Below are 13,112 nucleotides of genomic sequence, written 5' to 3'. Positions count from 1 at the left end.
CTTCTCTCTCTCTCCTTTAATCCTGTCCTTCCTCAAAAGTGTTTTGCTTCTGACCACCACCTTCCCCAATCCACCCTCCCTTCTATCAGCCTCTCCCCTTTCTCTTACCCCTTTCCCCCCTACTTCCTGGTAGGTTAAGATAGATTTCTATACCCAGCTGAGAGTGTTTATTATTCTCTTTTTGAGTCAATTCTGATGAGGATATCAAGGATAAAGCATTTTACACCACACTCCTCATTTCCCCCTCCACTGTAAAAGCTCTTTTGCACCTCTTTTATGTGAGACAATTTTACCCCATTCTACTTCTTCTTTCCCCCTTCTCTGAGAGCACTCCTCTTTCTCACTCCTTAATTTTTTTTTTTTTGGATATCATCCCAACATAATCAACTCACATCTGTACCCTCTGTCTCAGAATACTCCTTTTTTTTTCATGTCCCTCATTTAATTATAAGACCTTAATTTTTTCATTACACATGAATGAGATATATTAGAAATACATCCCATTGAGTTCATAAACAAAAGCTCTTGGGAAAGAAATAAGAGCAGACAGGGTGAGAAGTTTCAGCAAACTAGATAAAAGTCTTCAAGAATTTCAGCATAAGTTTTCTTTTCCTTTTCTTCAAAATTTTCCAGATGCAATTTCATATACTGAAACATATCATGGTCCCTTTCAGCACACTTAAAGTCTTAGCATTTCATAAGGTAATATCCCACAAAAGAGAATGAAGTGACATACAAGAGCTGGTGACGTAAACCTGCGGTCACCACTGGCTGGTGATTGAGCAGGTTATCCAATAGCCCCACGCAGTAGCCCATGAAGCCCGTGTAGGGGATCCTTGGGTCCGTCAGCTTCAGTGGTGGCTGGCTTCGAGCCTCATTGGGCAGGAACTGCAGTGGGATGGAATTGGGCTTCATGCTCATCTCACCAACCCCACAGGAACACTCCTTCTAACTGCCCTAATAATGACAAGGTCCTTAGGAGTTACAAGTATCATCTTCTAATGTAGGAATATAAACAACTTAACTTTATTGAATCCCTTATAGTTTCTTTTCTGTTTACCTTTTTATACTTCTTATGAGTCTTTGAAAATCAAAATTTCTATTCAGCCTTGGTTTTCTTCATCAGGAATGCTTGAAAGTCCTCAATTTCATTTAATACCCATTTGTTCCCCTGAAGGATTATACTCAGTTTCACTTGGTAGGTGATTCTTGGCTGCAATCCCAGCTCTTTTACCCTCTAGAATCTCATGTTACAAGCCTTCTGGTTTTTTAATGTAGAAGCTGCTAAATCTTGGGTTACCCTGACTATGGCTCCATGATATTTGAATTGTTTCTTTCTGGCTGCTTGTAATATTTTCTCCTTGACCTAGGAGCTCTGGAATTTGGCTACAATAATCCTGGGACTTTCCATTTTGAGATCTCTTTCAGGAGGTGATCGATGGAGTCTTTCAATTTCTATTTTACCCTCTGGTTCTAGGATATCAGGCAGTTTTCCTTGATACTTTCTTGAAATGTGAGGTGTAGAGCCTAGATTCTAGGCTCTTTTTTTGAGCATGACTTTCAGGTAGACTGAAGCCAAGGAGATGGCCAAACTTCCTACCTCATCATTCAACTGAAACTGCTCTCTCCACAGTTACCAGATTGCCAAATCTTAATTGCATCTTCTCAATTCTCATCCTTTTTGACCCCTCTGCAGCTTGACTCTACTGTTTTTTATTGTTCAGTCGTTTCAGTTGTATCCTACTCTTTGTGACCCTATATGGGGTTTTCTTGGCCTAGATACTGAAGTGGTTTGCCATTTCCTTCTCCAGCTCATTTTACAGATGAGGAAACTGAGGCAAACAGGATTAAGTGACTTGTCCAGAGTCACACAACTATTAAATGTCTAAGGCTGAATTTGAGCTCATGAAGAGGAGTCTTTCTGACTCCAGGCCTGGCAGTCAATCCACTGTGATGTCCTACCCTCTAATTATGGGCTTTCTCCTTCTTCTATACTATTGCACGTGATCATTTCTGTCAGCTCCTATGGAATCCATTATCATCTCTCTGTGCTTGATTTTCAAATCTATTTATCCAACCCTAACCTCTTTTCTGACTTCCAGTCTCATATCTCCAACAGCCTATTAGACATCTTGAACTGGGATGTGTTGTTGACATCTTAAATTCAATATGTCCAAAACTGAACTCCTTCCCTTTCCCCACAACCCTTCCCTATCATGACCTTCTCTACTACTGCCCAGGGCACCATTATCTCCTAGTCCTCCAGACTTGAAACCTAGGCATTCTCTTCAATTCCTTACTATCTCTCACTCACTCCCTCCCATCCAACCTGTTCCTAAGACTTGCCCTTTATACTTTTGTTTTATTTTCCAATGTTCCCCCTTCTTTGCTCTGACACTGCTCCCACCCACTTCTCATGCCTAGACTATTCCAATAGACCGATGGCCTGTCTCTCTGCTTCAGCTGTTTCCTGACTCAGCTGACTCCTAACTTGACGATCTAACCATTTCACCCCTCCCTCATTTAATAAATTCTGGTGGTTCCCTCTCACCTGTCTCCTATAAAAATCCCCTATTTGGCTTGTAAAACCCTTCATCATCTGGCCCCTTCCAGGCCTCTTACAACTTCTTCTTCTCTACATATCAGTGATGCTGGCCTCCTTATGTTCCTCAAACAAGACGCTCCACCAGGTGACTGTATATTTTCACCTGATTTAAATAAATCACCAGATTTATGGATAGGGGGAAAATGTAGGGCCAAAGAAAATATAGAAAGCATTACAAAATGTAAAATAGATCATTTTGATTACACAAAATTAGAAAGTTTTTGCACAAGCAAAACAATGCAACCAAAATTATAAGGAAAGTAGGAAACTGGGGGAAAATTTTTTTGCAACAACTATCTCTGATAAAGGCCTCATTTCTCAAATATATATAGACGTGAGTCAAATTTATAAAAATACAAGTCATTCCCCAATCGATAAATGGCCAAAGGATATGAACAGACAGTTTTCAGACAAAGAAATCAAAGCTATCTATAGTTATGACAACATGCTCTAAATCACTATTGATTAGAGAATGCAAATTAAAACAACTCTAAGGTACCACCTCATGCCTATCAGATTGACTAATATGACAAAAAAGGAAAATGTTGGATGTTGGAGGGCATGTGGGAAAACTGGGACACTAATGCACTGTTGGTGGATTTGTGAACTGATCCAAGCATTCTGGAAAGCAATTTGGAACTGTCCCCAAAGGGCTATAAAACTACATTCCCTTTGACCCCACAATAACACTGCTAGGTCTATATCCCAAAGACATCCCCCTCCCAAAAAGGGAAAAAGACCTATTTGTACAAAAATATTTATAGCAGCTCTTTTTGTGGTGGCTAAGAATTGGAAATCAAAGGTATGCCCATTAATTGAGGAATGGCTAAACAAGATGTGGTATATGATTGTAATGGAATATTATTGTGGTATAAGAAATGACAAGCAGGATAATTTCAGAAAAATTTGGAAAGACTTACATGAACTGATGCACAGTGAAGTGAACAGAACCAGGAGAATGTTGTACACACTAACAGCAATACTGTTTGATGAAGAATTGTGAATGACTTTGCCATTCTCAGCAATACAATGATCCAAGACAATCCCAAAGGACTCATGATGAAGCATGCTATCCACCTCCAGAGAAAGAACTGATATTATCAGAATACAGACTTAAGCATGCTATTTTTCACTTTCTTTCATTTTTTCTTTTGTTCAAGTCTTCTTGTACAAAACGACTAACATGGAAATGTTTTACATTATTGCACATGAATAACCTATATCTGACAGTGTCAGGGAGGGGGGAAGGTAAGGAGATATAGAATTTGGAACTCAAAACTTAAAATAAAAATGTTTAAAAATTGAAAAAAATAAAGTTAGAAGGGACAAAAAGATGTTTATTGACTGACTGGAAGAGATCTTCCTCTGCTTCTGCTCCTGCTAGTTACCCGTACATGTCTTACACACATACATAGTGTTTGCATATTGTTTTCTCAATTAGAAAGTGAGCTTGTAGAGGACAGGGACCGTGTTTTTGTCTTTCTTTGTATTTCCCACACTAGGCACGATGTTTGGCACATAGAAAGTGTTTAATCAATGAAGGTGATTATTGACCAACTGACTGACAAGAAAGAAAGTGAAAAGTTGGATATGGAATCACTGAGGGAAGAGGGGGACTGCCGTGTTCCTATGAGGGCCCAGACAGAGTTTGTGCCGGTCTCAGAATTTCCCAGAATCCCAGAACAGGACCGGCCGGGCTCTAGTGCTACTGGCTAGGATCCCTGCTGCTACATCCTCCCAAAGTGGTCATGCAGCCTCTGCAGGAGGACTTCCAACGACGCGGGGCTCACTCCCAGACCTGCCCCTTTCCTTTCCATTTTGGGGACAGGTGTAAGCGTTTGGAAGTTCTCGCTGCTGGAGCCTAGCCTGGCCGCTTTGCGGCTGGTTCTGCCCCAAATGCAGCAAACGTGCATAAAGCGCCCGAGCGGAGCTGAGTCTTTGCAGATGGGGAAACTGAGTCCAGCCCGCTTTTTTTTTTTTTTTTTTTTTTTTTTGGCTGAGGGGAACGGCATGAAGGAGAGCTGCCTGAAGAAGACAGAGGCCACCGGGAGGTGGATGGGGGCCGGAGGAGGGGGAAGGGTAGTGATCCCGCCCTCGGCTCCTGCCTCCCTCCCTCCCTCCTTCCCTCCTCCTCCGTTCTCCCCACCCCCGCCTTGCCACTACCCTTCCTCCTCCTCTGGCCCCTCCCTTGACCTCGCCCCAGGTCCTTCTTCCACTTTTCTCAACTGGACCCGTCCCAGCTCCTCCCTCTTTCACTCCCCAGCTCTCCTCCGGTCCCGCCCCACCCCGTGGCCCAGCCCCCTACCCCTCCCATCTAGTCTTTGCCGCGCGCCCGCCCTCTAGACTCCATTTCCCAGGATCGCCCGCGGCGGGATCCTGAAGAGGTAGGGACGTATTGCTAGATGCCTGCGCGGAGGGCATCATCGGCCCCGGCGCGACACGGACAGCCCTAAGAGCGAGGACCCCGGGCCTCCCTCCTCCGGGGCGCCCGCCCGGCCGGCCTGGCCGAGAGTCCAAAAGGACGCGGGAGGGAGGGTGGCAGGGGACGGACGGACAGAGGGCCGGGGAGGGGCGGAGGGAGCGGAGCACAGCGCAGCGCAGCGGGCGGTGGGGGGCGGCGGCCGCGGACCCTGAGGAGCAAAGGCCCGGCCGAGGGGAGGCGGCAGCCCGGAGGGCAGCCCAGAGGAGGCGGCGGCGGCGGAGGAGGTGCCCCGGCCCCGGCCCCCTCCCCGCCCCTGCCCGCACCGTGCGCGCCCCCGCCATGCCCGCTCTGGCCCCGCCTCCGGGCGCCCAGAGGGGTGTAGACGCGGTGTAGACGGCCGGCCGGCTGCTGGTGTAGACGCCCCGCCCCGCCTGCCCGAGATGGAGGGGCGGGAGGAGCCTCCCCCGGGCTCCGGCCCAGGCCCCGGGGTGCAGCCGCCCCCGCCGCTGGACTTCACCGTGGAGAACGTGGAGAAGGTGAGTGGGGGCACGTGGCCCGGCACCCGTGCCCACAGGCTGGTGCCAGGCCAGGGAGGCCATAGCCGGGGCAGCCCCGCGGGGCCAGTGTGCCCCACTGAGTGGTCCGAGCGCTCCAGCCCCGGCGTGCCCAGGGTCCCAGGAGCTATGGACCCTAGGTGGCCTTGCACCCCCGACTAAGGTGGACGTGGCCGGGGGCAGCCCTGGTGAGAGCAGGCATGACCACAGTGGAAGTGTAGACTATCAGCCCTAAATGTTGGACAGAGCATGGCCAGGGGCAGCCGGGATCACCAGTGCTGAGCCCTGGCCTGGCACTCCAGCCAAGATGGGCATGACCAGTCTCAGCAGAGATTACTGGACTTGGTTGGGAGCTGGCCTGGTACCCTGGCCGTGGTGGGCATGATAGGCTCGGTGTAAACCATCAGCCACGAACACGAGGCTCAGAGGGGCCGGCCCTAGCACCCCTGGCTGGTCTGGAGTGGTCAGTCACAACCTAGATCACCAGCTAAGGAGCACCAGTGGTCAGCCAGGCTGTTCCTCTCTTAGGTGAGGTAGACCCTCCCCATTTTGGGTCCAGATGGGATGATTCTTCGCCCCTCAGCCCCAGAGAGCCCTTCTGAAAGCTCCTACGTTGTGACCCAGCAAGCCCCAACCTGGGGCTTTTCTTAGGATTTGCTTTGTGCCCCATCACCCACCCACCTCCTTTTGGAGAACAAGGACGCCCAGTCCCTTACTAGTGTAAACTGAGGCTACTGAGACCTCTGAGAAGGAGCTGAAGTAAGTGTGAGTATGCTAGGAAAAGAGGCTCCCCAGGGTCCTGACCCCTAGGCCCCTGGGTAGTACCTAAGGGATGCCCTGCTTGCCAGGAATGAGTAGTTAGCATTTAGGCATTTTCACCTCACCATGGGGACTTGCTGGTTCAGGCCCTGAAGAGGAAAAGTGACTGGAGGTTCCTGCCACATTCCTGCCCTCCCCTCTGGCCCCCCAGGACTCCTGGGCCTTCTCCCTTTGTTCTCTGTATCAGCTTTCTGGAGCCCGAGGCCTGTCTCTAGGCCTGGCTAGCCCCAAGGGGGCCAAATGAAGAGAAGCCAGTGGCTGAGTGCAAGGGTCCAGGAGAGAGTGACAGGGCTATCCTCGCAAGCTCCATTGGGCCCACCATGAGGTGGGCAGTGAAACTGGCACAGGATTGGAGGAGCTGTCGCCAATTTGCCCTGATCTGAGGCCTGCCCCAGATGGGGAAGAGGCTGCTAGTGAGGCCTCCCATCTCCCCCAGCAGGCCCTTTAAGATGGGCCCTTCTCTAGCTCTTTCCCAGACCTCCTTGTCTTTGCTAGGATCTTGCCACATAGTGCCCCCTCCTTGGTTGGGGGGGGGGTCTGTCCTTCTGAGTCAGTGCAGGGATGCAGGGATTATAGTAGCCCTCCCTCACCCTCTTTTCTTGCCACCCCCGAGCTAAGTGCAGCTGGACCTAAGCACTAGGCCCCAGGACTGTCTGGTAGGCTTCCCCCACCACACAGCTCCCTGCTGAGATTGGGGACTTGAAAGGGGATGGGGCAGACAGCCCCAAACCCCTACAGATGCTGCTGATTTGCAGGGCTTGGGCTGTTAAGTGTCTAATAGGTGTGTACATATATCACACCTTGAGGGAAAAGAAGGCCCAGAGGAGGCTGGGACTCCTGCTGATCAGCCCCCATCCCAGCCAGGCTCTGTGGTGCCAGGCGGCTCTGAGTGAGGGGAGCAGTCTGTGAGTCAAGCAGCTGGCCATCTGTGCCCTGAGACTGGACTTCTGGGAGGGCCAAGGGTCTTCTGCCAACCCACTCGCTGAGGTTCCCCTGGCCAGCCTCACTCTTGTCGACTCTGGTATCAGAGGATCATAGAACCTGGGGCAGAAAGTACCTTAGGCCCTCATTCCACTGATGAGCACAGGGAGGAGAAGGGGCTGGCCAAGGTCATGAGGGATTAAGTCACAGGACCAGGATTTGAACTGAGTACTCCTGCCTCCTAGTTCAGTGCTTTGTTCCTTGGGATGGGGGGCAGGGAGCTGTCCATGTTTTCCTCACCAAGGCCCTCATTTCCGGGGGCTTGAATTTGAATTTGCTTCTGTACTTGGGAGCCTTGAGACCATGGGCAGCCCCTCTTTCCTCCCTGCGCCTGAGAAGATTGGCTCTTCCAGTTCCAGTGTGTTCTGAGACACGTTAAGCACTCCATCTCCTGTGTCCCCTTAGCTGAGGCCTTTCCTGGCCTCACCCCCCCCCCCCCCCCCCCCGCCCCGAGTTGTTGTTGGTGTGGAATCCCAAGGATGCTTGACATAACAGACAGAATGCCAGAGGAGGGCAGCCAGGGTGGAGCAGGTCCTGGGAGAAGCCCCTGGAGACTTCAGGCGGTGTGAGAGCTGACTTCCAGTATCTGGTGGTCTGTCCTACTGAAGAAGGCTCAGGGGGCTTCTGCTTGGCCCTGAGGGCAGAGCCAGGAACAGTGTGGGGAGGGAGATGCAAACAGGCCAATTGAGGCTGGAAGGCAGGAAAAGATTCATTCTGTCAGGTACTCTCATTAAATACCAAATGTAGGCAGAGTACCAAGTGGGCATCATCACACCGGCTGTGAGACCCTGGGCAAATTACTTAACCTCTCTGTGCAACTCTGAGAACAGACAAGGTGCCAGCCTGCACTGGAGGGAATTCCCAGTACCAGAAACCTTAAAGGTCCAGCTTCTAGCCCTGCCCCTATGAGGAGTAGTTGCAGGTCGGGAGGTGCTAGCGACAAGGAGGATCAGAAGAAAGGCTTTGCAGGCACCTGAGGAGCTGAGCTGGAAGGCAGGCAGGGATCCGAGATGGCCGGGTTAGGAAGGGGGACGTTCTGGCGTGGCCCTCGCTGACAGCTATCGCTGAGAGAGCTGGCCACGAGGGGAGCCCACAGGCCAGTTCTGGGGCCCCCTTTGCTGACTCCTGGCATCCTGCCCTCTCCTCCTCCCCAGGCCCTTCACCAGCTCTACTATGACCCCAACATCGAGAACAAGAACCTAGCCCAGAAGTGGCTGATGCAGGCCCAGGTCTCCCCACAGGCCTGGCACTTCAGCTGGCAGCTGCTACAGCCAGACAAAGTGCCTGAGATCCAGTACTTTGGGGCCAGTGCTCTGCACATCAAGATTTCCCGCTACTGGAGCGACATCCCTGCCGACCAGTATGAGAGTCTGAAGGCCCAGCTCCTGGCGCACATCGGCCGCTTTGCCAGCGGCTCCAAGATCGTGCTGACGCGACTGTGCGTGGCGCTGGCCTCGCTGGCCCTCAGCATGATGCCAGAGGCCTGGCCCTGTGCTGTGGCGGACATGGTGCGCCTGTTTCAGGCCGAGGCCACCCCTGGTGACGGGCAGGGCCGCTGCCTGGCGCTGCTGGAGCTCTTGACTGTGCTGCCCGAAGAGTTCCAGACCAGCCGGCTGCCCCAATACCGCAAGAGCCAGGTGCGCGCCATGCTGGCTCAGGAGTGCAGGGCCATTTTCCCCCTGCTGGAGCAGTTGCTGCAGCAGCCCAGTCTGCCCAGCGCCATCAAGCAGAAGGCGCTCAAGTGCTTCTCCAGCTGGGTGCCCCTGGAGGTGCCCCTGCTGGACTGTGAGCGGCTGATCCAGGCCGCCTTCAGCGCCCTCCGGGACCCTGAGCTCTTTGACAGCAGCGTGGAGGCCATTGTCAGTGCCATCTCACAGCCTGATGCCCAGAGGTGAGTGCACCGCCGGAGGGGGCTCGTCGCAGGTCACACCGCTAATGGAGCGGGTGCCAGCGGCAGCTGGTGGTGCAGTGGATAGAGCGTCAGGCCTGCAGTCGGGAAGACATGAGTTCGAATCTGACCTCAGACACTTACCAGCTGCGTGAACCTGGGCAAGTCCCCGACTGCCTCCGTTTCCTGAACTGCGAAATGGGGATAATAAGTAGGACCAAGCTTGAGGGTTGTTATAAGGCTCAAATGGGATAATATTGGGTAGAGTGCTCAGGGCACAGTAGCTGGCGCATAGAGTAGGCACTTCCTAAATGCGTGTTCCCTTCCTGAGAGCTCTCCCCTTCCCTTTTCCTCTCCATCCCCAAGAGGCTCCAGCTTTCTGTTGGCATCAGCCTGGGGGGCGAGCGGTCCCTGCCTCTCAGTCAGCCGAGCCAGGACGGGCCGCTGAAGTCTCAGGTGTGGGCAGGGCTGGGGAGGGGGCTGTCCTCTGGGAGCTGCAGCCGGGCCTGCCATTCTGGGCCTTGCCAGGCATCCGGATGATACCCGTCCTCCCCCAAGGAGGGAGCCCACGGCTGTCTGAGCTCCGATTGGCTGGAGAGCCCTTGGTTGCTTAGCAACACTCCCCATTTTCTCCGCTTGCCTCTCAGAGCTCTAATTGCAGGTCTGGGTTGAGCTCAGTGTGAGAGGCAGCCAGGAAGTCAGGTGCTGCTGCTGCTGCTGCTGCTTCAGCAGCTACCACCCGTGCCAGCACCAACACCAGCACCAGCACCGGCACCACCCAAGGGGCTGGGGCTAAGCCCTGCCCCCTCTTGAGGAGGGAGCAGGGAGAACCGGCTGCATCCCCAAGGGCTGGCAGCCTGGCTTGCCCTGGCCCAGCCCCATACACTGCCCAGTCATAGCAGCCTGGGCTGCCCTGCCTGCCAGCAGTGGGTCCTCCCCAAAAAGCCAAGGCCTACGTCAGGCTTCCAGACAAACCCTGGCTCTCTTCAGCTCTGGGTGCTCATCATGGAGTGGGGAGTGCCGCTTTGCTGCCACCCCAGCCCCACCCCCACCTGGCTTGTGCTCCTCCCCTCCCCTCCTCCTCCACAGCTGCTGCCACCCGTCACTGGTGCTCCCTGTGCCAAGACAACAAGTCTTTGAAGTGTATTTTTAATCCTGGTAGAGCACATCAGCCTAGGGTGAAGAGGCAGGGTAGGGCATGGAGAATGTAGGGGGTGGGGAGAGAATCCTGAGACCCCAAGGCCAGGGCCAGATTGGAGGAAACGTGTGGTGCGCACCACACGTTTCCTCTTGATCCAAGTCAGCCAATATTCATTAATTGGTGCCGACTGTACATTTGTGCTTGGGCCCACCACCTGCCCTGGCTGCTTTGCCTTCCTTGTTGAGGCCCTCGGTCCCCAAAGAGGCAGGTGCCTGGGCTTGGCTACCCTCCCCTCAGGCTGTGACCTTGGCTCAGAACCCTTCCCCCATGTCCCTACTACCCATCCAGGGAGACCAGAGGCCCTGGGTGTCCCCCTGAGCTCCAGGCTGGGGGGCAGGAGACCTGGCTTCCATTTCTGGTTTCGTCCATAAGTCACTGTGTGAGTGGGGACAAGTCACTGTCCTGGGCTTTGGTTTCCTCCCCTGTAAACTGTGGATAATCAAGCCTGGGTCACCTTTCTGTGTGAGTTGGAGTAGAGTGCTTGCTGTGCACCAGGCATTGCCCGCCACTGGCAAGCCCATGCTGGGCAGGAGCTGAAGGCTCTCATTGTTGTGGGACCTTGGGTGTCAGGGCAGCAAGGGGTGACGCCATCTCCACTGGCACCAGGAGGAACGAATGTTCTGAGAAAGAGGCCGAAGAAGGGGGAAAGGGGTGGGGTGGACATGAGAGCTTAGCCTCCCCCTTCCCCACCCCCAGGCTGGAGAGAACTTGTGGGTTAGTGTCCGATACCTAGAAACAGCTGCCTCCCTGGTCCTTTGCCAGCCTCCGTGACCTGTTCTCTCCTCCTCCCCCCCTCCCCATCCAAGGGCTGCCGTAGAAATGCCACTCTTGTGGGCAGCACAGCCTTCTTCAGGAGGCATCGGTTCCCCTTGACCTAGCTTGTGTATGGAGGCCCAGGCTTTGCTACCCTGCCCCAGTCGTGTTGTATCCTGGGTCAAGTAGCCCGAAGTTTCTGGGCCGCCCCCTCTGACTAGCAGGTGTCCTTGCCTAGGGTTCTCCTGATGAACCTGCTTAGGAAGGTAAAATGACTCCCATGGTTGAACTCCAGCTCTCTGGGCTCCACATGTGGTGCCCTTCCCGTTGCTATATTGTTTTTCTTCAAAAGCCTTTTTGAAAACCGCGTGTGGCTTGTTCCCACATCCACGGTCACTCCTCTCTGTGGGGCAGCGCCTCGCCTCTTCCTGGGGGGAGAGCCTTCAGGCTTCTAGCTTCTTGGAGGTGGAAGGGGGTGTGCTTCGGGGTTTAGGGGAAGGGTCCTGACCTCTTCTTGGGCAGGGAGTGGAGGAGACTTGTGGGTCCCGGTCTCACCCATGGGGGAGTAGAGATTACAGGGTCCTGGCCTCTTCCCTATAGGTAGCTCTGGTTGAGGACCCCTTGGAGGTCTGTGGCTAAGAATCTGGGAGAGCCACAGGTGGTTGTCCCCACAGGTATGTGAACACACTGCTCAAGCTGATCCCCCTGGTGCTGGGGCTGCAGGAGCAGCTTCGGCAGGCGGTGCAGAATGGGGACATGGAGATGTCTCACGGGATTTGCCGAGTTGCTGTGGCTTTGGGGGAGAACCATTCCAGGTGAGGCCTGGGGGGATGTGGGAAAGCTGAGGTGTGGGCTAGAGCCATGGTGGAGGTCGAGGAAGTTGGGGGCGTGGAGAAGGGGTGCTGAGTCGGGGACAAATGAGGGGCGAGCCCTTTTCTGAAGGGCCTGGTAAGAAGCAGAGCATCCCGCCATGTGGCTGACGCTGGTGCCACGTGGGCAGGATGGGGAGAGTGTCGCCGTCAGAGTCTCCCAAGTGGTCATGAAGGGAGGGTGGGTCAGGCCAGGTTAATTCTGAGGGACAGGAGGGTGCCCAAAGAAGGGACGGGAGGTCTGCTGTGCACTTACTGTGCTCCCTTTCTCTGCCAAGTCAAATAATCTTGGAACTGGAAGAGACGGCAAAAATGGGTATTGAAACCAGAGCTAAGCAAGGAGACTTTGAGAGAACACCCAGCAGCCTCTGTGTGACACTTCAGTGAGGCCTGCAGAGGGTCAGATGGCTCCGCTTCCCTGAAAGAGAAGGGGTTGTCTGCAGACTCTCAGCCAGGGAGCTGAGTTTTCAGTTCCTGGCAAAGTTTTCCAGCCTGTTATTAAAAGGATGGTTGGTGCACATCCTGAAAGGAAAGTGTGCTTGTGAAGCCCACACGGCTTCCTCAGGTACTGGGGATGACAGGCTCCTCAGACTGGTTATACCCCGAGGGCAGGTGGGAGGAGGCAGTGGGATCTTTTCCCTATGTTGTAGCAAAGCATGTGGTAGCCTTCCAATAGAAAAGATGATGGCGTTGGAGCCAGCCCATTGCAGAGTTCTGGAGCTGTGAAAGGCCAGACCCTCAGAGTAGTCATGAGTGGCTTGACGTCAGCTTGGCAGGAGGTCTTCAGTGGCATGCCCCAGGGATCTGTCCTCAGCACTGTGCTGTTTCATAATTGTGTCAGGGATTTGTGTAATAGCCTTGGCCTAGGATGTGCTTGGGAAATTTGCAGATACCACAAGCTGGAATGGACAGTTAATGAACTGGATGACCAGTGTCAAAATCCAGACTGATTTTGGCAGCCTAAAACATGGGGTGGCATCTAAGGAGAGGAAATTTACTGGGTTTAAAAGTAAAGCCTTA

The 13,112-nt window shown here is 53.4% G+C and overlaps 1 protein-coding gene across 1 annotated transcript in view; it reads left to right on the top strand.

Moving 5' to 3' along the window:
- The first annotated feature begins 5,445 nt into the window (after positions 1 to 5,445).
- IPO13 (importin 13) overlaps positions 5,446 to 13,112 on the top strand; it is a 33,311-nt gene continuing 25,644 nt past the window's right edge. Inside the window, exons 1-3 of the mRNA XM_027837933.1 lie at positions 5,446 to 5,563; positions 8,536 to 9,272; positions 11,898 to 12,038. Coding sequence (XP_027693734.1) covers positions 5,468 to 5,563; positions 8,536 to 9,272; positions 11,898 to 12,038 — 974 coding nt within the window. The 5' untranslated portion in view covers positions 5,446 to 5,467. The remainder of the gene's footprint in view (positions 5,564 to 8,535; positions 9,273 to 11,897; positions 12,039 to 13,112) is intronic.

The sequence above is a fragment of the Vombatus ursinus genome, unplaced genomic scaffold, assembly GCF_900497805.2.
Source record: "Vombatus ursinus unplaced genomic scaffold, bare-nosed wombat genome assembly UNPS02014825.1, whole genome shotgun sequence".
Taxonomy (NCBI): domain Eukaryota; kingdom Metazoa; phylum Chordata; class Mammalia; order Diprotodontia; family Vombatidae; genus Vombatus; species Vombatus ursinus.
This window is presented reverse-complemented; position numbering and strand designations above follow the sequence as displayed.